Below are 23,804 nucleotides of genomic sequence, written 5' to 3'. Positions count from 1 at the left end.
TCCTCTCACCAGGACCCCCACCTCTCTTACCACTTTCTGCAGGTGGCAGACAGCCCCCCACCCCAGTTTCTCCCTACTTGCTTAGCCACCCCAAGGCCTGCAGAGAAGTGACTGGCAAACAGATCAAGCTTGTGGGCTGGGGGGGCCAGGGTGCAGTGTCAGCCCCCCCAGACTCCGCAGGCTGGGGCACACGAACGAGGACAGGAATCCATCAGAGGCCCATTGTCACCTTGCCCTGAGCTGGGCCGGGGCAAACCCTCCCTCTTTTCTCTCCTTCACTCGGGCTGATCAGGGGTCTGACAAGGGGGCAGGCAGGGCTGCTGGGAGCCGGGGCTTATCCAGACCCACGTCCTCCCTCACGTGGCAACACGCGGGGCCTGCTGCGCTTGGCACCAGCCTCCCCTGGCCTCTGGCCTCTGACCTCCTGGGGGCGGAGGCAAAGAAGGGGCAGCTGGGAAAAGCGTCGCCTCCAGCCAGGTCAGTGTCCTGGGCTTTGGGTGCTGCCCAGCCGCCTGGGTGGGTATGGGGCTTACTTCACCCCCCTTCAGCCACTGCGGCCATGCTTCCTGTTTCTTGAATTTGGTGTTGGTGGACTGTTTGGTTTAGAAAAAAGATCTGCTGCTAAAAAGAAAACCACACGTGCAGAAGTTAGAACTGTCCTATATCTCCTAGCTCTAGAAAGGAAAAATGCCTGCTGTGGGCAAGGCTGGGTTACAGAAATCAGAGCAGTGTCTGTGCCTGTCCTCAAGGGCCATCAAAGACCCAGCCTCCCCGAGCTCAGCTGCCAGGGGCAACCCTGGACTGGGCCGTGCTCTCGCTCCCCTCCACCAGGGCAGGCCACGAGCGGTGGGCTGGCCCACGCCCCTCCTCAGCAACCCTGGTGGACAAGTGTGGGTGGCCCTGCGATGCCCATCCTCCCGGCGTGGGGAGCTGAGCCGACCTGCTCACCAAGGCGTGGCGGACAGCGGACCCTCCACCCACTCCCAACTGAGAGGCCGCACAGGGCTGGGGCCTCTGCTCTGTGGTCCCGGGCCCCTGGGTGCCGGGCGGTCTCCAGAAGGGCTCCAGTGCCTGTGACCACATGGGTGGCTGAGCCTCTCGGCAGCCCTGAGACACCCGCCAGCCCCGTGTCGCAGACACCGACCGCAAGGCTGCTCTGCGCTCTGGCCCCTCCCGATCCAGAGCTGATGTTCCCCGGAAGAAGGGGAGCTGGCCCCCAAGAGAAACCACACAGCCGGGCTCCAGGCAGCTGGCCGTTGAACCAGGAAGCTTTATTTACATGGTAAAAGTAACAAGCAAATTCCTGAGACTAGAGCAGATCTAGTGCAAGACAGGCGTGGAGTGAACACAGCGGCCGGAGCCCTCGCCGGAGAGCCGACTGCGGTGGGCGGCCGAGCCCAGAGCGAGCAGCCCTGCCCCGGTGCCCCTGCCCACGGAGCGCCGTGCCCGGGTGGGAGGGCACCTTCTGGGCTTCACACTTCCCGAAAGGCCTCCACATCAGCAACGGGCAGCTGAGGCAAGGACGGCCACCACCCTAGAAATGGCCGACGTGCTGCCCATGCGTCCCCAGGGCACGTCTCCTCTGCTGAAGAGGGTGCTGGAAGGAGAGGCCAAGAGAGCTCCTCTGCGGCTGGGGCTTTCCCTTTGACCTTCCTGTCAAGCAGCATGGTTTTTCCTGTCCGCTGCCCACACGAGGGGCCTGGCCTGGTGTTTGTGTGTCAAAAGGCAGCGCCGCCCGGACACTGGCTCCCCAAGCTCACGCCCGCCTCAAGCAGCTCACGTCGGAAGCGGGCATCGTTTGGTTTAGGGCCAGCCTCCTCCGCCCCCGAGGTGCACACACCTGAGACCCTACCCTCCTGTGCCCAAGCCCGAGCCCTGCGGCCGGGGACCCAGGCAGGCAGTGCCCTCAACGACCCCTTGGGCAGTGTCAGCAGACACGGAAACCCACACGCCGCCCCTGCACCAGGACACCTGTTTGGAAATCTGGGTTTGCTTTTTAATGTGGATTTCTCCTTTATTAAAATTCTTTTCAGCATACAAATTCACAAAACTTTCCTGCTACAAACATTTTGTTGAAAAGTAAGGCTTTCTGAGAATGAGCATCCGGAAATGTCATCAGAACAAACTTGCCTGGGGCTAGACGTCCGTTGCTGCCTGGGTGCTCGGGCCTCCACCGCGAGTAAGGCAAGGGGTCTGCGGCCGTGTAGACCGTGTGGGGCCCCGGCGGGCAGCGGCCGGCAGCCCTGGCCCCTGCTGGCACGGCCCGCCCCAGGCAGGCAGAAGCCCCCCTCCACTGGGGCCCTCAAGGCGGCTCTTTGGCGTGAGCACGGACGTGCTGGGATCGGCCAGCCCTCCTCCCACTGGAGCCGAGACCCTACCCTCATCCTTCAGGCCCCTGGACGGGCCAGGGCCTCACACGGCCTCCCTCCTGGCTTCAAACACCTCCGTCTCCCTCGAGGCGGGAGCTCGTGGGTGTCAGCTACAAGAGGCAGGGCCCGACAAAAGCGCCTGCAGCTGCCGTGGGCGCACCCAGACCCCATCCAGGGGCCCCGGCGTGAACCTCCACAGGCCCCGGGGCCACTCGCTGAGGTCTGCTCCCTCCAATCCAAAGACACCACTAAACCCCAGGGGCCACCACTTCTTCCTCTGAGCGAGAGGGCCCCGCTGCCCTGTCCCCCAGCTGCGGCCAGCATGGGCCTGGCTGGGGAGCGCCGTGGAGCAGGAACAGCTGAGAGTGGCTGAGAAGGCCAGGGAGGGCTGGACCCCGGCCTCGGGCTGGGGCCACTCCTGCCCGCGTGTGGCCTGGGGCCGGGCGATGGGTGCGGTGTGGGGGACAGGCGAGGGGGGTGGGGCTCGTCCTTTCCTGCCACCAGGCCCAGGAGGAGGCAGGGAGAGAGCAGGCGAGTCTGAGGGCAGGGGGTCCACACCACAGCCCGAGAGCCCCTGCCCGTGCCCCCCCACCCAGCGCCGGGAAAGGCAGCTGGGCCTGCGCCACGCCTCGGCCTCTGTTGGCACTGCCCGGCCAAGCCCTTGCTTGACCCTGCTGCCGCCCAGGCAGGTCTGATGGAGGCCGTGGGAGGGCGCGGGTGCCGGCAGGTGCTCTGTTCACGTGGCCACGCGCTACCCAGGCCTCCTCTGACTCTGCTCTACGTCACGGCCTCTAAGCGAGAGGCCCTTGTCCACACGGCCGGCCACGCTCGGTCAGGCTTTTGGGGCCCCAGTGGATGCGCCCGGTGGGAGCCCACGCCTGGGGCCTACAGGCACCCACCCACCCCCCACTGTGTTAGCCGGCCTGAGGTTTCCCACCCAGTCCTGGAAGGCCATGCAATTGGGTTCTTCTGCAATTCAAAACTGGCTGGTTTTTTAAAGAAAAGCCACTTCTGAATCAGAACTTGAGCTGCCACTCTTGAGCTAGCAAAAATGGAAGGTTTAAACAAAGTTTCTCGAACAGGGTCTTTCTTTAGGAAAAAGGTGAGAACTATTTGGACTCAACTTGTGGAAGGAAATGAGGCATTCGCTCATCACGAGGAGCTGAGCAAAAGCAAACCTACTACAAAAGTGCCTTATACCACGTGTCAGCGAACTTGAGAGGACGCACCCAGTTATTCTTAGCCTTATGGGAAAATGAGCCCCTTGCTTATAAGCCAACCCAATGCTATTGTCTGCAAAAGATGCCAAGTTTGCTAAAAGCCAGATCCCAAGAGAGCAGAGCCCATGGGGTGTCCTCAGGCCAGGCTGGAGGGAGTTGCCTGCTGCCTCCCAGGGTCCTGGGCTCCCTGTCGATGACCTCCCACCTCCGGGGAGTCTGCCGGGGCACGTCAGCTTTATGCCCCTGCTGGAGCACTTGGAGAAACTCTGCTCCCTTGAGCTGAGAGGGGGTGGGTGGTCTCGAGTTGGACGGGCAGCCTCGATTAAAGCGGCAGTCGCCATGAAGAGCCGAGAACGTGCTTGGGCTCCGGCACAAGTACCAGGCCCGGGCACCCTCGGCCCCTGCGCCACCTCCAGCAGGCACCCTTCCTTCACCTTGGAAACATACGCCAAGCCCAGATTTGGGCACAGCTCCTGCCTCCTGAGGACATTTTTGAGAGGTTGCCGTGACACTTACCTGGCTCAACCGGCCCAGCCCTTGGTGACTGATGAGCCACCACCTGGTGGCCCTGCCCGAGCGGCCCCCTAGAGTGGTAGAGAGGCCACCTGCCTTGCCAGCCGCAGTCGCAGGAAAGGTCCTGCACGGCCTAACCAATGGGGTTGGCAAGTGGGTCTGGGTGTCCGGCAAAGAGATCCACCCAACGTCGACCCATGTGAACGGCTTCTGACAAGCACCCCGAGCTGTCCCCTGCCTGGCAGGCTGGGGCCCCCAGTTCAGACATGGGCTCTTACCCTCTGAAGGGTCCCAACAGCTGCAGGGACTCTTTCTCCACACTTGGAATTAAGGCCAATGGTTCTGGTGTTTCTACAGAAGGAAGCATCTCCTAGGCCTTCCCAAGCCTGACGCCGGGAGACCCAGGAGAGAAGGCACGGAGAGAATGGAGCAAAGAAGGGGTGGGGCTCACTCCCCGCAACTGAACCTGAGCAGCGGGCCGGGAAGGCCCTTGGCCCAGCCAAACAGGCCTGGTCCCAGCCCCGAGTCCAGGCCCTTCCCTGACAAAGCCTGCCCAGGGCGGGAAGCAGCGGCCGAGGGTTAGATTCCGAGCGGGGCCCACGGAGGCCACAGCGGCCCCTGGGATGCTCGTGCCCAATGTCCCGTGAGAAGAAAGAGGGGCAAAAAGCCCCCAACGCAAAGCTGCTCTTGGCTACAGTAGTTGCCCGGAGCGGCAGGCCAGGTGCTCCGAGTCGCTGGTGAGAGGCTGGCGTGTTCCCGGGAGGGGCCGGTAGGCCAGCCGGCAGCCTTCCGCGAGCTCGGGCCTCCCTCGGAACGGGCAGCTTCCCCGGGGGTGGGCGTCAAACCCCCCCGGGACCTGACGCTGCCCAGGAATCCCCTCGCCAGGTCCAGGCGTTGAGCCAACACCTCCCCTCCCGCTTCGAGGGCCCCCGTGGCGCCCAGAGGGATCCCCGAGCCTGACGCATCCCCCACCCGAGCAGGGCCCGCAGCCCCCTCAGTTGTTCTCTATCTGTTCAATGTCCAGCTCGCCGTCCAGGGAGCAGGGGCTGTTCCCGGCGGCCCTGCGGTCCCGCCAGGTCGAGGCTGGGTCCTCCCGCCTGCTGCAATCCTCGTCCTCGCAGGGCAGCTCCTCTCTGCCCAGGAGGCAGTCGTCGAAGGAGGGGTGCAGAGGCTCGGGGACTGGGGTCCCGGCTGAAGAGGCAGAGAGCAGGGCGGCCCAGGACCTGGTGCTGCTGACATGGAGGGTGAAGGGGCTGTGGGGCTCCTCTGTCCCCGCGCTCAGGCAGCTGAGGCTGCTGAAGGTCTGGCAGTTCTGTGGGAGAAGCAGACACACAGGCTTGAGCTGCCACGGGCCCTCCGGGGGAGCCCAGGACCGCACCGCACAAAGCCAAGCCAGTGCCCACGGGCACCTGGCAACTGGTCCGTCAGGCTGCGGCAAGACCACCCCGACCCGGGGCTCCGCCCCATCCCCCACCCAAGTCAGGGCAAGGGCCCATCGGCAACACACCCACAAGGACGCACCCGGCTGAGGAACACACACCCCTCCATGCTGGCCAAGGACCCACGTCAGTTTTTTGCCTGCTGCCCTGGCAAATGCCCAGCTGGGGTTTGGCTGCGGTGACACAGGCCTGCTCCAGCCTCTGTGCACAGCCTGTTTAAAGAGCAATCTCCTAGCAACGTATCAGGTGCCTTGACCCTCCAGCTCCGGCTCTAGGACCCTTGCCTGTGGGATGCACGCCAAAGGCCAGCGACACGGCTTTCCTGGTCACGCCGGTGAACGGAAAGAGAGAGAGCAATGCAAACCCCTACACCAATAGCTAAACAACAAGGCCCAGTCGGACAAGGGATGCTCTGCAGCTACTGCTAAGAAGAGGCGGCAGAAAGGGGAGCGTAAAGCCACCTCGACCCCTCCCATGACAGGGCGGGGCACGTGGAGCCCCGAGAGGTGGAGCCCCATCCCTGGCCTGGCGCCCTTCAGGACCATCTGGAAGCAGGGTGGACTCGTGACTCTTGGGACTGCCCTGGGGATGCCCCAGAGTGGGGCCAAACCACCCCTGCTCTCCACAGGCCCGCCGGGGGGCTTCCCGGGTGCCAGGGCACCCCCTGCTTGGGGCCTCAGAGTGCTCAGCATCCTGTGGCCCAGCTGCACAACAGCTGCCTCACCTGCCAAGCATAGCCCTGGGGGGTGCAGAGGTAAGCGGGGCCTGCAGCCTGGCAGCAAGGGGTGGGCACAGCTTGAACATGACATCCCAGGTGCTGGGTGCCACCAGCAAGCACCGCTCCCGCCCAAGCCACCGACCTCAAGAGGGCCCAGCCTGGCCCTTGCACAGGAGACCCAGTGACACGTGGGGCTGAGGCAGAGGCAAAACCGGGCCTCCCACTCTCCAAGCCAGGGCCCCCAGTCCTGGAACCCCTTTAGGAACATGGCCCTGCCCAGTGAGCTGCAGGGCTGAGGCTGAGGGCACCCACGGCCCAGCCCAGGCACCCAGCAGGTCGGCACGACAGCGCCCTTCCTCAGAGGGAGGCAGGCGCACACAGGCCCGGAAGAGAAATCATGCTCTGGTCTCTCTTGTACACTGGTGTGTGTGGGGGGAGGAGGGGGCTGGGGGAAAACGAAGGCAGGGACTCAGGGTGCCAGCCATTTCTTTCCCCGCATGCTGGTTGAGGCCAAGATCACAGACTTGACCCAAGGGCCTGCTGTGTTTGCGCCACTTTGAAATAAAATGCCCACTGGTCACGCTCTCAAGAACAGTGGCTCTGCCTGTCGCGGCCTGCTCACTGCTCCTGCAAACACTGGAGGGGCGGCTCCGGTGGGCTTCCTTTCCTTGGAATCTTTTGATGGACAGTAGAGGTGGCGGCGAGTAGAAACCCTCCATGAACGCGCTGTGATCCCGCGGCTGGCAGGCATTCTCCTTGCCAACAGCAACGTCATCTGAGCGCAAGTGCCCCGGCGGACGTGCTGTGGACAGGTCCCTGCCTCGTCGTCCGCCCAGGCGGGCACTGCCTGAACAGAGGCCACTGGCTTCTGTGAGCCAAGAGGTGGGGGGGAGCACTGATTGACCCGTAACAGGAACCGCTCCCGAGTCTACAGTCCCCTTCCTGATCCCGCCGGCCTCGGGCGTGATGCCCCCATGGGGCAGGCGGCGGCGTGGGGGAGTTCTTGAGCCTCGCTTCACGCCAACGTGACCGTCTGCTTCTGGGCTCGTCACGATCAACAAGCGCCGTGGCCAGCATCCGGGTGCGGGGCCTCACACACGAGCAGTCACACACGAGCAGCTATTGCTCGAACGTGCCCTGGCGAGGGTTAGGGTCAGACGGGCTGTGACAAATGTGGCCTCTGCCTCGTTTTGGCATGGTGGCTTGGACAAGTCCCTTCCAGTTCTAAGCCTCGGTCCACCTTCCATAAGGGTGGGGCAAGGGCCCGTAGGGCACGCCCACTCTGGATGCCTGGGATTGGGGTGCTCTGTGCTGCTACAAGGTTTGGCTGGTGAGATCTCCCACAAGCCGGCAACCAGGGATGCCACTGAGCCACCTCCTCCCCTGGGACTCCTCGAAGGCACCCTGAAAACACTGATGACGCAAAACTGTGCCGTTGGCCTCTGGGAAGCCAGGACTGCCCACCAGGTGGGGGACGTCAGTGCCGCCTGGGGCAGTGGGTCTGATCCTGGGGAGCAGGCGGGCAAGCCTTGGGGCCAGGCTGGCCCAGTATGCCCCGGAGGAGGAACTCTGCAGGGGCCTGCGCCAGGCCTCGGTGCTGGCTCCCTTGGCAGCACCAGGGAAGGCTGCAAGCCGCTCAGACGCTCCAAGAGCCCCAGGAACACAGCGTTCTAAGGCGAAAGGGCTGCTCTGGGACAAACTGACCCCCCAAATTCTGTTCTAAACAGCCCAGGAATGAACCACCAGCTCAGTAAAGTGTCCCCATGGCCTCAAGTTCATGGCTAGGGACCTTGGTCAGGACCCCACTCCTAGAGGCTAATGCTGGAAAACAGCAGCCTGCTTTGGGGATGATTCTGGAATTCAGCCCGACATCCAGCCGGTCCCAACAGATCACGAGCCAGCCACGTCAGGGGCCACAGCGCTTCCCTGCCCCTGGCCCGGCACTCCGGCTCTCCCGACCCCTCCAGTCTCCCCAGGGCAGGCACCCCGCACAGAGCCAGCACTCCCCTCCGCATGGTGCTCTGTGCAGACTTTGGCTCCTTCACCCCCTCCAGGGTGGAAGCCTTGGGCTCAGGGACAGAGCCAGCAGCAGCATGGGCCAAGTTTCCCACCTTCTGGGGTCCTCTCACCACACTGAGGGGCCCCATCAGACCTGGGCAGTGAGGGCACCCCAAGAGCAGAGCAGGCGCTACTCCCCACGTCCGGCCCCGTGCCCCCAGCCTGGGCTGGTGCTCAGTGACGGTGCTGACAGAGTGCGAGGCGGGCCAGCAGCCCACGGCCGTGGCTGGGAGAACCCCGAGAGGGCACAGCCCCGTCACCAGCTGGGGAGCCCCCTACCTCGAGTTGCCAGACGACAGCCCGCCGCCCCACCCTGGAAATGCCCGGTAACAGATATCCTGGCGCAGCATGCTGCACGGGCAGACCCTGCCAGATCTCTGGCCCCACGTGCTCGTCCCCTCCCATGCCAGCCAGGGTGGGCATGCAAAATGGCTCCGGAACATCTCTGTCTGAACTAAGCCACAGCGTTTTGTCAGCAGCAACCCAGAATCACCTCTGGGGCCACAGAGGGCAAGGGCCGCTCCTGCCTTCAAGGAACTTCTGCTCTGGTTTTGGGGGTGGGGAATCATGACAACAGCGTGTCTCCAGGGAACGTCGCCACGTGATGGAAGTGTGGGTGCCCCTGGATTGGGGAGACGGGCCTGAGGACAGACAGCAAGCAGCTGGCATTCCCCTGGCCCTCGATGGAGAGGATGCGGGGAGCCTCCAGCCACGTGGAGGACCCAGGGAACCATGGCCTGGGCTCAGGTCAGGGCCCATCCTGAGCCCGCATCCTCATCTCCAAGTCAGGCACGGCCATCTCTGCCCAGCTGCCTTGCTGGGCCACGGCAAGGGCCACGTGAGGACACGGAGGCCAAGCAGAGGCTGCGGGTCCCGCCTGGGTCCCCTCAGGCGCGGGAGCACCCCTCCCCACTGCAGTGGGTGCTGGGTGCCCCTTCCCCCAGGGGCAGCCCAGAGCCACGGACTAGAACCGAGGATGAAAGGCTGCGCAATCCCCGTGTGGATCACGCTGAGGCGCTCCCCGTGGCACTGGGCTGAGGCCAGACTCCAGCCAAGCCCGTGCCTCCACTCAGTTTTCTCCCCAGCTACGGCCCAGCCCAGGCTTCTCCTGAGAGGCCTGCCTCAGCCCATCACACCCACACACGAAACCCCATCAGGCTCTGCTTCCAGGGCCCGGCCCGAGGGAAGGAAAAGCACTCTGCAGCCTGTAAAGACACCACCACTGCTCACAACGGCAGCCGTTCTTTCTAGAACAGGATTGCCAGGCCCTGGTCAGAGACCAGTGGAGGTGGCCAGCCGTGTGTGGTTGCTGGGGACACTACTCGTTGGCTGGTCGGTGTCCTGAAGCCAGAGCCCGTGAGTCCCCTCAGCACCCCACGGCCCCGGCAGGCATGCCCACGGCACAAAGCCCTTGTAGAAAGAGGAGCATAAATACGCCCGCTCAGCACGTCAAGGTGACTAGAGCCCTGCGTGGCGAGTGGTGTCCCCGCAGCCTTGCCGCTAGTGGCCCTGCTGGAACACGCTGGGCCCAGGGCACCAGCTAAGCGGAAGCACTCCCTCCCCAAACAGACGCGTCCCCAAGAACTGAATTCTCCCAGTACCACGAGAGCACCAGCCCACAAGAACAGCTGACAGCCTGGAAATCGTCTGAGACTCGTTATGCCGGAAGCTGACACGGAACCACCGAGATGGCAAGGATGTAGCTTCCCAGGATTTCCAACTACCTCAAAAAAGAGAAATAAAAGGCTCTGGGCTCCAGCTTGTTTCTGGCCTATCCTGAATCCATCTTCGGTATATCAGAATTTGGCACGAAGGCCACAGTCACACAGGACGCTGCTGCCACCCCGGCCCCCCGGAGCTGGCGGGGTCACAGTAGAAGCAGCTTCTTCCCTCCCCGACAGCCCGGCAGCAGAGCTGGGGGGTGATGGGGAACCAAGCAGGGCCTGGCACGTGTGGGGCTGCGGGGGCCGCGGCCGCTGAAGGCTGCAGCTTGCCGCTGGGGTGCGAAGGGAGTCAGCCGCTCACCCAGGGCCCGTGGCATCAAGCTGGGCCCCATTACTGGACCCCAGATGAGGCAGCCCTTTCGAGTCCAGCTGCCACCGTGCCCTCGGGAGGAAGGGAACAGCAACTGCAAAACCCTGATGGGAAGCCAGGCTGCTGAGGCCGGGGTGGGAGAGAGAGTTGCCATGAGGGCCTGGCGTGCCGTGAGCACTGCTGATCAGGCTCCCCAAGACCAGATGCTGCAATGAAGCTGTGCCCGCAGGCGCGGTGAACGTCTGCAGCACGGAGGCCTGGCCTGGCAGCTCTGGGTGCCGGCCGCGATTCCTCAGCTCGCCCTGCAGAGGCCTTGCTGGCGCATACCCACCTGGCCCCTAGAACTGCTGGGTCTGGTCAGGGACAGACTGCAAGGCAGGGGTTCTTAACCAGGGGTCCGCGAGCTTGAACTGAAATTCAAAAGAATCATGGTTCTTGTGGAGTCATGCTGGTGCGGGTTTGACGTCTTTATTAAATAACATGCCGCGCGGCGTGGGCTTAGGAAGAGTCCGCGGAACCCAGACCTTAAGGAGCCCTGCTCGGGAGGGACAGCCTCAGTCCGGGCTGCTGCAGCCCACCGCCCTTGTCCGGTTCACAGGTGAGGAAACCGAGGTCAAAAAGGATCACCAATGGGCCCCCACTGGATCCTCTGCCAGGTCTGAGCCAGGATGGCTGCACCGCTGCCCGGCCGGCCGGTGCCTGGGGGCACCTCGGCAGGCGAACGCAGCCCGGAGCTGCCCTCCAGCACCTCCCGCAGGCCTGCAGCCTTGCTGCGCTGCTCTGCGGCCCCTCGGCCCACGCTGCCCACCTTCGGGGCATCCTTCCGCAGCATCTCTGAACAGTGGGGCCCATCTCCAGCAGCTCAGGCGCTCTGGGCCAGTGGGAGAGGGGGCCTGTGGGGAGATGGCCCCCAGGCCCTGGAGACGGTGGCGGAGGCTTCCTGGGGACAGCCCACCCCAGGCACAAGCCGGCAGCAGCCTGGGCCCTCCCAAGACAAGAGCCAGGGCAGGCAGCCCAGCCCACGACTTCCTGGGCCAGATCCCAGTGGGGCGAGGATGGCCCAGCTGAGCCTCTGCTGTCACCGGTCCCTTTCCTCACAAGAGTGGCCTTGCCAGGAGCTGTGCAGGTCAGGCCAGAGCCCCCAGGTGGCCCCTCCACCCGCAAACCTCTCCCAGCCACGCAAACCCCAGCACCCTGCCACCGCCAGCCCTGGACCGGCTCCGCTCTTCCTGCCCCCACTGCGTTTCTCCTTACTCACCTGCCGCCTGTGCCAGCAGGTGCTCAGAGCAGCCCAAGGAGCCGGGGGAGCCCTGGGGCTCGCGTGGCACTTGGTGGTGGGCCCTGCTTCTGCCCCAGGCCTGGACGGCTGATGGTCAGGCTAAGCACAGAGGGCACAGAGGGCGACGCCAAGGGGCCTCCCTGCGCTCCCACAGCGGAAAGCAAGCGTGTTACTGTGGCATGCATTTGGGGCAGCACGCATTTGGGGCAGCATGCACATGGGGCGGGGCTGGCAGGCCGCTCGCTGTCCTCCTGGAGTGAGGATGTCTCTGCCTAACCAAAGTCGAGGGGCCTTTCCAAAGCACACATGGCACTGGCCACGGCGCACAGCTCAGGCACGGCCGTAGCCCACGGTCCTGGGGCAACAATGGCACTTGCTTGGGCCTGGGGGCATGGGAGGCAGGTCCAGGGCTTGCCCAGGGGGTCGCAGGCCCTGGTTTCCACGCAGCTTCCTGGGGCTGAGTGCCTGGGGCCCCATCAGGACCCGTGGAGCCTGGGCTGCTGAGTCCTGGGCCCCTCAGCTCCGCTCCAGCAGCTCCACAGCTCTGTTCCAGACAGGCCTTCCCTGGAGGACGAGCTGGGGCCAAGGGATCCTTTTTGGAAAAGCGAGCAAAGCCCTGACTGGTTTAACCACCTCCTTTTGCATTTGGGGAGACTGAGGCCAAGGGAGGGGAGGGAGGTGGACCATCAGCTTCCAGGGCCACGCTCAGCAAAGTACGAGGTTCTCGGGGCTGGATGGCAGAGGAGGAGAGCCCGCTCTCTGTCTGGAAAATGAGGCTAATAAGGGCCCCAAAGTCACAGAATTATCTGAGGGGTCACGAGAAATGAGACAGGGGACCCTGGAGCTTGGCAAACCCTCCCACTCTCTCCGCCCTGCACAATCCCCCTCTGCTGGTGCTCGGACATATGCCTGCCATTCTCTATGGAGAATGTGAGTTGCAGAAAAGGGTGCTGGGAGCTCAGCTATGGGTGCAGATAGTCAAACACAACGCCCTTTGTTACAAAAATCTGCCTTCCAGAGTGAGAGGATTCACCAGCCACTCAAAAAAGGTAAAATACCTAGAAACAAACCACAACCACGCAAACCTGAGCTGAAGACAAATTTACACAGCACCCAAGGAAGTCAGGAAACCTCTGCAAAGCACACTGAGGAGGAACTGGCCCTGTCAGCTGTCAAACAGAAAGCCTCAACAATTAACACAGTACAACAGTGCATGAGCACACATAACGACTGGTAAGAGGAGAACATTCCGGAGTGGAGCCAAGCCAGGAGGGATTTCAAAGCAGGGAGGAGGAGATGGAGTTTTCAGTAGACGGTGCTGGGGACCTGGGAGCCGGCTGAGGAGAAACCACGGTGTGCTCCAGCGACACACCACACACAGCAACAACTTCAATATGAAGCCAGGAAAGTGCTAGAAGGGAACAGCAGAGAGTTTCTTTATAACCTTGGGAACAGAAAGGCCTGTGACTCAAAATCCAGAAACCATCAGACAAGACTGATCAATTTGATAAAAACACATGCACGCCCAAAATACCAAAAGTCACATTAGGAAAGTAAGTTGGCGCAGCCACTTTGGAACACTGTTTGGCAGTTCCTCAGAAAGTTAATATAGAATTAGCACAGGACCCAGCCCTTCCCTCCTAGGTATGTTCCCGAGAAATGAAAACGGTACGTCCACAAAAACACTTGCACACGAATGGGCCTCACAGCATCGTTCCCAGAAGCAAACAGGTAGAAGGCACCCAGGAGTCTGTCAGCAGGTAAGGAGAGAGAAAGTGGGGTCTATCCACCCAATGGAGTGTCTGGTCCTAAAAAAGAATGACATTCCGGTACAGGCTACAGTGTGGATCAACCCTGAACGCACGCTAAGTGAATGAAGCCAGTCACAGGAGAACACATACTGTATGACCCCATTTACATGAAATGACCAAAATGGGCAGAGAGCAAGTGGGTTCTGGTTGCTCAGCACTGGGGCAGTGGCAGAAGGGGGAAACGGGAAGTGGCTGCTACCGAGCCCTGCGTTCCTCTCTGGAGTGATGAAATGATCCAAAATGGACTGTGTTGGTGGCTGCACAACTCTGAATACACTAAAAACCACTGAATTGTACACATCAAAAGGGTGACTTGTGAGGACGTAATTCACATACCATGACTCATATATCAATAAAACTGTTAAAAACATGCCAAAAGCAAAGACAGAAGACAAAGAACAAACTAAAAATGAGTATTTGCAACTCATATCATGGACAAAAATTAATCTCCCTCATACACACGTGAGAAGAAAAAGACCGACAGCCAATTTCTAGAAAGGGTAAAGGAAGAGAACACACAAAGGGGCGGCCGACGGCCTTTCAGGATGAGAAGGTGCCGGCCACGTTCATCCCAAGAACAACGCAAAGGAGAATGACAGAGAAACCATCTTCACCAACCCCATCGGCAGAAGTCCCCAAGTTTCTGACCGTCTGTGGTCTCGGGCCCCTGGAACCTGGCCGCCAGGTGGCACCTGGGGTGGCTGCTGCCCAGGGCCACCCCGGCAGCTGCCTCCAGCATGACAAACATGCCCTGTAAGCCGGGGGACGCGGCTCCCCAGAAGCTACCCCTGCCCACTCCTGAGACAACGCCGTGGCCCTTCAGTTGGCGGCCGCGTTGCAGGCGGCAGCTAAGGGCCCCGCCCAGGGACCTGTGTAAGAGGGAGAGGCACATCAGGCCACGGACGGCGCTGCACCCGGGAAAGAGGAGCAGCGGCTCTCCATTTCCCACATGGAAACTGCTCGAGGGTTTGCGATTTAAAAAGCAAGGTGCAGAAGGGTACCTGTGGCTCGCTACCTTGATTTCTAAGAGGGGAAGAAGAATAAGACTGGAAATTCCCACTTGTTTATATATGCATAAAGAAACTCTGGAAGAATTACAAAAAACAAAAAGGTTAATCTGAGGGCATGTGGGATAGGACAGACGCGGGCGAGACTTTACATTGTGGAGTTTTCATTTTTCAGCAATTTGTATACACTACTCCCAAGTAAAAAGACATAAGCGTATGCATGTATACCCATATTTTTATTATTTTAAAAGCCGGGGACCCACTAACTTAGAGATGAACCATGACCCAGAGATCAAAATCTTATTTAAATGGTTGCTTGTGTTTTCCAAAAAAGCAGCGCTTTCCCCACAAAAACCAGTAATAATTACCACCTCTGAATTAAAGCATTTTGATGTTTCTCCACCAATGCTCTTTTCAACTTTCACTGTCTTCTTTTTGGCAGGAATGATGCGTAGGTGTTTTTTGTAAAAGGCATTTTGAAAAATCGTGTGGGCCCAAAAACCCTTCCAGCCCGAATTCCTGCATTCAATAACCATCACCAAACTGAATCAGTTTCCTAAGAGCAGAGGACGCTGGGACCTGGGCAGGGCCGGCCCCCGTGTGGGGAACAGGGTGTCACAGCCACCACCTGCGTGTGGGCGGCGACCTTCTCCCGGAGGACACGGCCAGGGGCAACGCCTGGAAGACGTTTTGCTCTAGGGGCTCAACCAGCTCCCCACCTGCACGGGGGCTGGTCTGGGGCGTCTCGCTGGGGTGGGAGAGCTCTGCTGGGCTCCAAGGGTGGCAGGGACGGCGCCGGCTGCTTCGCGCCACGGCCTCGGCCTCGTGGACACAGGGCTGGCTGGAGCGCGTCGGCCTGGGCCACCCAGAGCAGAGGCCGGCTGGCTAGGAGGGAACAGTTCTGGGGCGAGAAGGGCCTCCCATGTGGGCGAGTGGCCTCGTGAACAGCAGGGACGTTAGGACACACACGCACCGGACGGGCATTTGGCCAGGTGCCTACAGTCCTGAGCGTGTGACCACGGGCCCACACTTGCACCTGTCATCACGGCGCTCTACACCTGGCGCACAGAGCCGCTGCGGCAATCACGTCCAGGGTGTCCTACTCAGCTGGATTTCCTTTCAGTGTGAGGGAGGAAAAACTCTTCGTTCCTTCCCAACAATGAAACATAAATCATAAAGCAGAAAAGCCAGGCAAACACTGCGGAAGCACAGCGGACTGATTTATCTGCCCAAACAAGCCCCAGCGCAGACGGCTCCAGAAGCAGGTGGCCGTGGGCTGCCTCCGCTGGGTGACAAAGCACTCCCCCACTCCCACCCCCTCCATTCGGGCTCTGCTGTCAGCAAGAAGGGCGCCAGGAGGGGCCCAGAGCCGGCACCTGGGCAGCAGGGGTGTGTCCCCACGCCTCCCGCTTCTCCGCAGCCCACCAAGCCCAGAGAGCAGGAGGAGACTTGGCAGCAAGCGCCCACGGCACCCAGGCCCTGCGCTCAGGTGGCCGGGGGGAAGCAGACGTGCACCCTGCAGCCTGCATGGGGACACTGGGCCATCTCACAAGGCCAAATACTGGAAAAGTCAAATAAAACTTCCCAGTCGGACTACAGACCAGGCAAACCTGCAGCTGTCCTGGGGCTCCCCAGCGAGCCTGGGCAGAGGTACTCTAACTCCAGGGCCGACATGCGCACCCGCCTCTGTGTGGGTCTCTGGGGGCGCAAGCATCCTGTGGCTCTAGATGGAACCAGCTGGGACCCCACGATGTGGCTGGAGCAGGAGGCAGGCTCAGGGCGAGCCACGTGCTGGGGGCCTGTGAGGAACGTGCTCTCCAAGGAGGGGCCCGCCCCACTGACGCGGGCACCCTCGCGGGTGCTGCTGCAAGGCGGCCCTGCGGGGTCGTCACGAACGCCCGCTGCCTCACATCAGCATCGAGGAGCCATCCCTTACCTGTGCCCCCCAGGCCGTAACAGGGATGCAGCTGCCACTGCGAGCCCCCCACCCCACCCCAGGTCAGGGCTTCCGAGAGCAGTGGCAGGTCCACCCTCAGGAAGGTGCTCGGGTCGGGTCGGGGAGGAAAGCCCTGGCAGGGCACGGGGTCTGGGCTCAGCTCCGTGGCAAACCCTGCTCCCCTCTGCGCTGAGAAGAGGGTCCCCGAGCGTGGCCCTGGGGCTTGGGGCCTCGCAGTCGGCAAAGGGCTCTCCATCAGGGCAGAGTGGGTCTGCCCTGCCTGCCACCCCCAGGCTCCTGGAAGGCCCTGCCCCTCTCGGGCACCCATGAACGAGTCACCCCACCCTGCCCTGAGAAACTGCTGCCCCCAGACACCAGCTTTAATGGAACCTGAGGCCCAGCACCGAATCCAAATCCAACCTGTACCCCTGGGCCCCCAGGCCCCAAAATGGCTGTCTTCAGACCGGACCCTGCCCTGATCCCCAGACCCAAAAGGCATGTCCCCACGATGTCCTGTGGGTCTCTCCACTCAGCACGTCTCAAGCCCGGCCCAGCAGCTTCCTCCCCAAGCCACGGAGCTCGGCGCAAACCCTGGCTCCAGGGCCGAAGGCCTCGCCGGCCCTGCCCGCAGCCTCCCTGCCCCGCTCCTGGGCAGTGCCCTCCCTCGGCCATGACCACCCTCCTCGTCCCGCACAGCCCAGCTCCTCGTCCACTCAGAGGCTCCTGGCCTCCATCATGGGGCCCCGGACAGGCCGGGGGTCCACCTGGGGCCCCAGGAGACTCTGGCCCCCACCCAGGCTGGCCAGGGACTTGCCTTCCGCTCTCTGCGACCCTGACGCTTGGAGGAATGGGGCAGAGCTCAAGGAACGTCTGCTGCGTGAACGCAAGGGCAAGCACGATGACCCCGCTGGGCGGACCCCTGCGCCCAGCGCTAGGACAGGGTTTCTCTGGGCTTGTGGCGTGACACGCATTCACTTTTCCCCCAGTCTGTGAAACAGAGAAATGAGGCTGAGGCCACAGCAGGGCCTGGCCTGGAGGGGGTTAAACCAGGGCTGGGTGCCGGCTGCCAGAGGGAGGGGGCGCCGCCCCGTTTCCCAGGAGCCGGCTGGAGCCGTCAAGTTGGCCTCCTCTCCGAGCTGTGTCCCACCAGGAAACCGCGAGAGAACAGGGATCCAGGCCTGCCCGGAAGAGGAGAGGCACTGGCCGTCCCAGGCTGGCCGCGAGGCCTGCAGGGGCGAGGACGCGGGAGCAGCCCGCCTGGCCCACATGCCCCGGCGTGCCCTGGCAGGACTCCGGCCACGGACGTGCCGAGGGCGGGGGTGGGCCGGGACATTCCCAGCACATTCCACTCTCCCAGGCTGGCTCTGCTGCTGTCGCCTGCAGGGTGGGGTAAACGGTCAGGGACAAAGTGCGTGCGGCCCTGAACTGGAGGGTGGTTAGAAGGCTCCTCCCCCGAGGCCCACAGACACCTGAGCTTGGCTACCTGGGACGGGGGAGGGGTGGGGGTGCTGCACTGTCCACCAGGCCCTGCCCAGCCCAGACACCCCCAAGAGTGAGCAGGGCCCTGTCCTCAGCAGTGGGGGTGTGACCGGACACACCCTTGGTCACCGAGTAAGCCCAGGCTGGCCCCATGTGCCTCCTTCCTGCAGCAGGTCCCTTCGGCTCCCTGAGCCCTGGGTCCCCCATGGGTCGGTCACGAGGTCGTCGTGCAGATGACTCAGGCCCGCACGTGCTTGCCAGGACGTGGCTCCCACGTGCTGACCCGACCGCAGGCTGGGGAGGGTGGGCCAGGGCGGCTGCTCTGCTCCTGTGACTTTCCCAGGGACACACCTCAGCTGACGCTGAACTTTTCCTGAGAGGCTTATTTTTCCCCTTTACAGTTTCCCCTATTGTTCATTGTTGGCAGGACAGATCAGCCCCTGCTCCCCAGGAGTCCAGAAGCCCCAGGGCCTTGCTGCCCGAGGTACCGCCCTGAAACGCACGTGGGGGGAGCCCGGGGCCAGCCTCCTCCTGCGCTCGTGCCATCTAGCCCCAAGAGCCAGGCGCAGCCAGCATCCCCTCTTGACGTGCGAGGGTCTGAGGCTGATGGGCCAACCCTCACTGCGGGCAGCGGCAGGGCCAGGCTCTGACAGCCCTCTCCACCCCTGTGACAGTCACCGCCCCCTGCGCTGCTGCCAGAAACATCCAGGACCGCGACTTCCACCTGCCTTCCAGCCCCATCCCCGCCTGTCCCGTTGCAAAAACTCCCCACCCACCCCCACCACCCCCGAACGCAGCCGCAGAGAGAGCCACACAGAGACCCGGGGGCAAAGGTGCACTTCCGATTCGCCTGTGTCTCCCGAAAAGTGTGGTGAGCGCGTGTATGCCGGCACCTCCTGCCATCCTGGCAGCTGGCACCTGCCGAGCCCACCTGGGCTCTCTCTGCACTGGTGGGGAGGGGACCACAACGGGGTGGGCAGTGGCTGGACAGTGAGGGCACCCACGTGACCCCAAGGAATGTGTTGGGCTTGGCACTGCCCTAAATCACTCCAGTCCACACTTCTCTTTGCGAGTAGAAAACCGACCCGCCAGATGGGGCTGCTGTCAATTCCACGTCATGGCCTGGAATCCGGTCTTGTTCCGGGAGCAGAGGGCACTGCTGGGGACTTGCGCTGGTCCTGGCAGCTGCAGAGCCTCTCCTGATGGTAGAGGATGCTCCCTGAGTAGAGGACACTGCCGTCCCCCCTGGAAACCAAGGGGCAGTGGGGTCAGGAATGTGCCAGGCCACACGGGGAGTAGGTGGGAGGCCAGGACTTGCGCCCTGGCAGCCTGACTCCAGGACAGAGCACTAAGCACTGTGCGCGGGAGGGCCTGGCCTCCTGCTGCAGAACACCAGAGCAGCCACGGCTGGACAAGAGGCCAGAGAGGGCGTGTCAACAGGTGGACAGGCAGGGCCAGGCAGACGTGGGGACATGGCAGGGGGTGTAGGCAGCCCCGAGCGCAGGCCAGCTGCTGCACCCAGTGCACACTGGGTGCCAGGCTTGCCTCAGGGGCCTGCTGGGCTGCCCTCCTCTCCCCCTTCTTTCCCGTACGTGCAAACGCTCACATGTTCATGTGTGTACTCGTACACGCACTCGCAGCTCCCCTGTTGGAGAACCACTTCAAGACCCTGCAATGCCCACGGGGGCATAGGATGGTGCAGGGGGGCTTGAACCCTGGCCCCCAGGGCCACTCCCGTCCAGACTGGTGAGGTGAGCATGGAGGGCGGGCAGGGACACCAGCCCCTGCGCCAGCTGCACCCAGCCAGGCAAAGAGCCTACTTCTCTCTCTTGCAAGAACATCTGAGGCTTTGGGAAGAGTAGAGGCCACGGGGCATGTCCTCGCTTTGCATCTGAAAGTGGACCCTACAGTCAAGGAGCTTATCCTAGGCCATCCACTGGGGCCCCGAGAGAGGGCTGAAGCCCCCCGGAAGAGGCCTCTGGAGAAGAGCAGGCCGGAGGCAGGCCCACCCACCACAGCCAGGTCCCCTAGAAGCTCCCCCTGGACCATGGGAAGTGGGACCCTCTTTTACCCACAGTCTTCCAGGCAGTAAGTGGACCCTGTGGAGAGTCTGAGCGCATGATGCCCACGACTCCGGAGCATGGCTTGTGGTTCAGGTTCAGCACTACAGCTCATCTCCATCTGAACGAAACGGAGGTGCACACCCAAGGGCACGCTCCCACGGACACACGTGCCTGGGTATGGACCCTCATGCACGCTCCCATGGGCACGCACAGACACGATCCTACAGGCACACTCCCATGGGCATGCACACATGGTCATGCACCCACGAACATGCTCCCATGGGCACACACACGCATGGGCATGTTCCCACAGGCACACACACACTGGCATGCTCCCATAGGCACACGTTCATGGGCACGCACGCATGGGCACACTCCCATGGGCACGCACCTACAGGCATGCACACACAGGCATGCTCCCATGGGCTTGCACCCACAGGCGTGCTCCCATGGACACGCTCTCACAGGCACGCATGCATAGGCACACACAGGCACATACGCACAGGCAAGCACCACGAGCACACTCCCATGGGCACGCAGGCATACATTCCCACCCTGCAAACCATGCAAAAAGTGGCTCTTGGAAGAAGGAGCCCCACCTGGCCAGCCACTACAACTGGAGCTGGGGCTGCTCTGGGCAGGTCCGGAGCACAGAGAGGCCATTCTTCTCTCCCCCCACCGAGAATGCCGGCTGCCGAGGGCTTAGCAGCAATCTGCCCTGCAAGCAGGTCAGGGACTCCAGACAGGGAGGGGACAGAAGCTGGGGCCATGCACACGCATAAACCCGCAGCAAGGGCCTCTTGAGCATGCCAACGCCTCTTTGAGAGGTCGTGGAGAAAGGGGGCCAGCGTCAAGGGGGGAAGGCAACGGTTCTGCAACGTCTGACGGGCTGCCTGGTTCAGCCCAGGGAGTCCAGGTGCCACCTCCTCAAGTCTGGTACTGCCCCCTGCAAAAGAATCAGCCGGGGTGCAGGCGCCACCTTGGTGAGCCAACAGACAAACCAGGGGCCGTGGGGGGCCGGCCTGTTGGCCGCGGCAGCAGCCAGTCTGACTAAAGTCCTTTGGTGGCACTGGCCCCCAGTGAACAGAGCGCCGAAGTCCCCGAGTGCTGGCACCCAACACACGTGCACGCTCAGTTCATGCTCACGGGAGCTTGGAGACCAACTCCTGAAAGAAACGGACCCTCTCTCTCGTTTGCTCATTTAAACTGGTTCTCACTGCAGAAGTAAATATGAGCCCAGAATTTTCCCCGCAATTGCGCAGGGCAGGGTGGGGGGGGGGAGTCTAGAAGAAAACCCTTTGAATTGCAGCACAAAGCTCGCGGCGGGCAGGCGAGCTGGCCTGGACTGCCTTTCTCCTCGCCTCTCCCTCCCCTCTTTAATCTCCGCCATCGTCTCCTTTAAGTGGAGACCTCATAGTGTTTTCGTGAAAGCAAGAAAAATGGACATTCCTGAACGTATTATTGTGGGACCTGTCGAGGCCGAATCACTCACGTACTCCTTTTTTCTCACTATTAGCTTGAGATGATTTTAGAGAAAAAGGGCGAGAGAGAAAAGCACACAAAACACAAACAAAAAGTCCCCTCCTCTCGGGCCCACAGGGAATAAAGCCTCGCTTCGTTCGGAGAAGCGCCCATTGTTGGCCGTGTCAGGTTCACGGGGTCCGCGGGATCGGCATCCCGCTCACCCAGCTGAAAGCAAGAAAGCAGCGGGGAAAGCAGTGCAGCTTTGAAAAATCTTTTCTTAGCCAGGGCCCGGGCCACCAAAGCCCAGGCCGCCTGGTGGTTACAGCCCGTGGGCTGGGGGTGGGCTGCTGCAGGGACACCCCAGGTCCCCATATGCCAGCCTGAGGCTGCGCGGGGCCCCAGCACTCACCACCTGGCCCAACCGCCCAACGCAGCCCCAGGAGGCGGCCGGTGCCGGGCACCAAGGGCTGTGCCAGGGCCCGTCCTGAGCCCGCCGGCCTCCCTCGTTCTCGATCTCACTCCCGTGGCTACCCCAAGGTGGCCATGGTTGCCTCCAGCGCATCAGACCTGCCCCCCCCAGCACACCTCGCAAAGGGCAGCCTCCCTCCCAGGCTGCACTTTGGAGGGGGACGACGAGGCTCAGGAGACGCGCACTGCCAGGGTCCTCCAGGCAGGCCCCTTCACTCCACTGCCCGTGCCCCGATGGCACAGGCCATCCACTGGGTCTCCCGATCATCCTAAAGAGCGTGCCGTGAGTGCTGGAGGCCTTGAACCCACTCGGGAACATGAGCCCATCCAGCCCAGAGGTGGGGGGGTGGACCCTGGCAGGACCCCCAGCCATTCACAGAGCCCTGCTACAGGCTGAGGCAACCCCGGGGCATCCCTCCTCCCCCTTCGCCACCCCGGGGTTCGCTCCCAGGACACAGGGCCATCCAGTCATGGGGGGAGGTGGGGCGTGAGGAGGGGCGGGGGACACAGGCTGGCCCACTTAGCAGCTCCAGGCCCACCTTCCCAGCTGGGCCCGGCAATGCTGCAGAGCACAGGGGCTGCCCGGGCCCAGCCTCCCCCAGGGACGGCTGACACCACAGTCACTCAGCACACCGGCACGCCAAGGAGCCCGGTTCTGCGAGGACAAGCCCACCCTCAGAAGTGGGCTGGGGCATGTGCTGCCCTCCCTCTATTTCCCAGTACCCTGGATGAGGAGGTGGATGGCAGCTCTGCCCTGCTGGTGCACATGTGTCCACTTGGCACGCTGCCTAGCACTCAGCGACCCCTCTCCAAAAAAGCCAAGTGGCGGAACTGCAGAAAGTACAGTCCTGGAAAGGTGGCACTGCCAGGAAGGCGACCTCCCGGGGTTGCCCGGAGAGGGTGTGGGGTGTCAGCCTCCCTGAGAGCCGCAGAGGGTGGGCCCTGGAGAGGCCAGCAGAGCCCGAGGGCAGCAGATCCTGGGGGCACAGCATGTCCTGGGGCAGCGTCATGGGGTGGGGTGCAGAGAAGGGTGGCCGGGGAAACGAGGCGACCAGCACTGCCCAGAGCATCTGCTCCCAAGTGGGGTGAGGGCAGCACCCGCTCACACCCAGAATTCCAAGAAGCCAGGCCTGCGAGGGAAGGACGGCCAGCCGCAGCCACCTGCCAGGGGACAGCAGCAGGGCAAGGGCCAGACTTGGCCTCAACAGGGCCCGAGAGTGGAAGAGGGTGGCACGGGCAAGGCCATCGCGTCCCCACTGGGCACACATGCTCTCCTGACGGCCCTTCAGCATGACCCTGACTCCTGCCTTCCTTCCCTCTTAAATCTTACAAAGCAGATACCAATAACAGTAACGACGACTTCTCACTGAGTGCCCACCAGGCCCTGCTGAGGTCACAGATGTCAACTATAAATCGGCTCCAAGAGCGGGGACGGGCCAGGCAGGCGGTGGCCTCCCTTTTCTGGGAGCGGGCAGTGGCCACAGCTAGCAGAGAGGGCAGGCAGGTGATGGTACATCAACGAGGGCTCCTGCCAGTCGGTTGCTAAGGTCGCTCCCAACAGCCCGAAATCCTGACTCATGGGCAAGACTTGCTCTCTGCCCTGGCACTGGGAGCTGGCCCTGGCACGAACTGCTGGCAACCATCTGGCAAGGTGCCTGCTCCCCAAGGCTCACTGAGAGGGCCCGTGGAGACCTTGGCATCATCTGTGAGCCAGCGGGAGAAGCGGGCTAAGACGCCATAGCCACATCCCCAGTCCCTGGGACGTGGACTCCGAAATGGAGAGAGCTGAAAATGTGGGGCCAGCACAGCGCACACCCCAGCCAGGGGCAGCAGGCCCCAGAGCAAAACTGCCATGTGTTCCTGTCCAAGCAGACACCGAGGTGGAAACCTCTCCTCTGCCACTGCCCAGTTCACAGAGAGGGCAGGGCCTTTAGCTCCACTCCTGT

At 62.5% G+C, this 23,804-nt stretch overlaps 1 protein-coding gene across 4 annotated transcripts in view; it reads right to left on the bottom strand.

The window, feature by feature from the left end:
* Positions 1 to 1,250: 1,250 nt before the first annotated feature.
* FAM53B (family with sequence similarity 53 member B) overlaps positions 1,251 to 23,804 on the bottom strand; it is a 114,351-nt gene continuing 91,797 nt past the window's right edge. For all 4 annotated transcript variants that reach the window (XM_004446655.5, XM_071215639.1, XM_004446656.5 and 1 more), the window contains one exon: positions 1,251 to 5,414. In XM_004446655.5, the coding sequence (XP_004446712.2) occupies positions 5,097 to 5,414 (318 nt within the window). In that variant the 3' untranslated portion in view covers positions 1,251 to 5,096. The remainder of the gene's footprint in view (positions 5,415 to 23,804) is intronic.

This window comes from Dasypus novemcinctus, chromosome 6 (assembly GCF_030445035.2).
Source record: "Dasypus novemcinctus isolate mDasNov1 chromosome 6, mDasNov1.1.hap2, whole genome shotgun sequence".
Classification (NCBI taxonomy): domain Eukaryota; kingdom Metazoa; phylum Chordata; class Mammalia; order Cingulata; family Dasypodidae; genus Dasypus; species Dasypus novemcinctus.
Note: the sequence above shows the minus strand (reverse complement) of the source record. Positions and strands in the feature narration are given on the sequence as shown.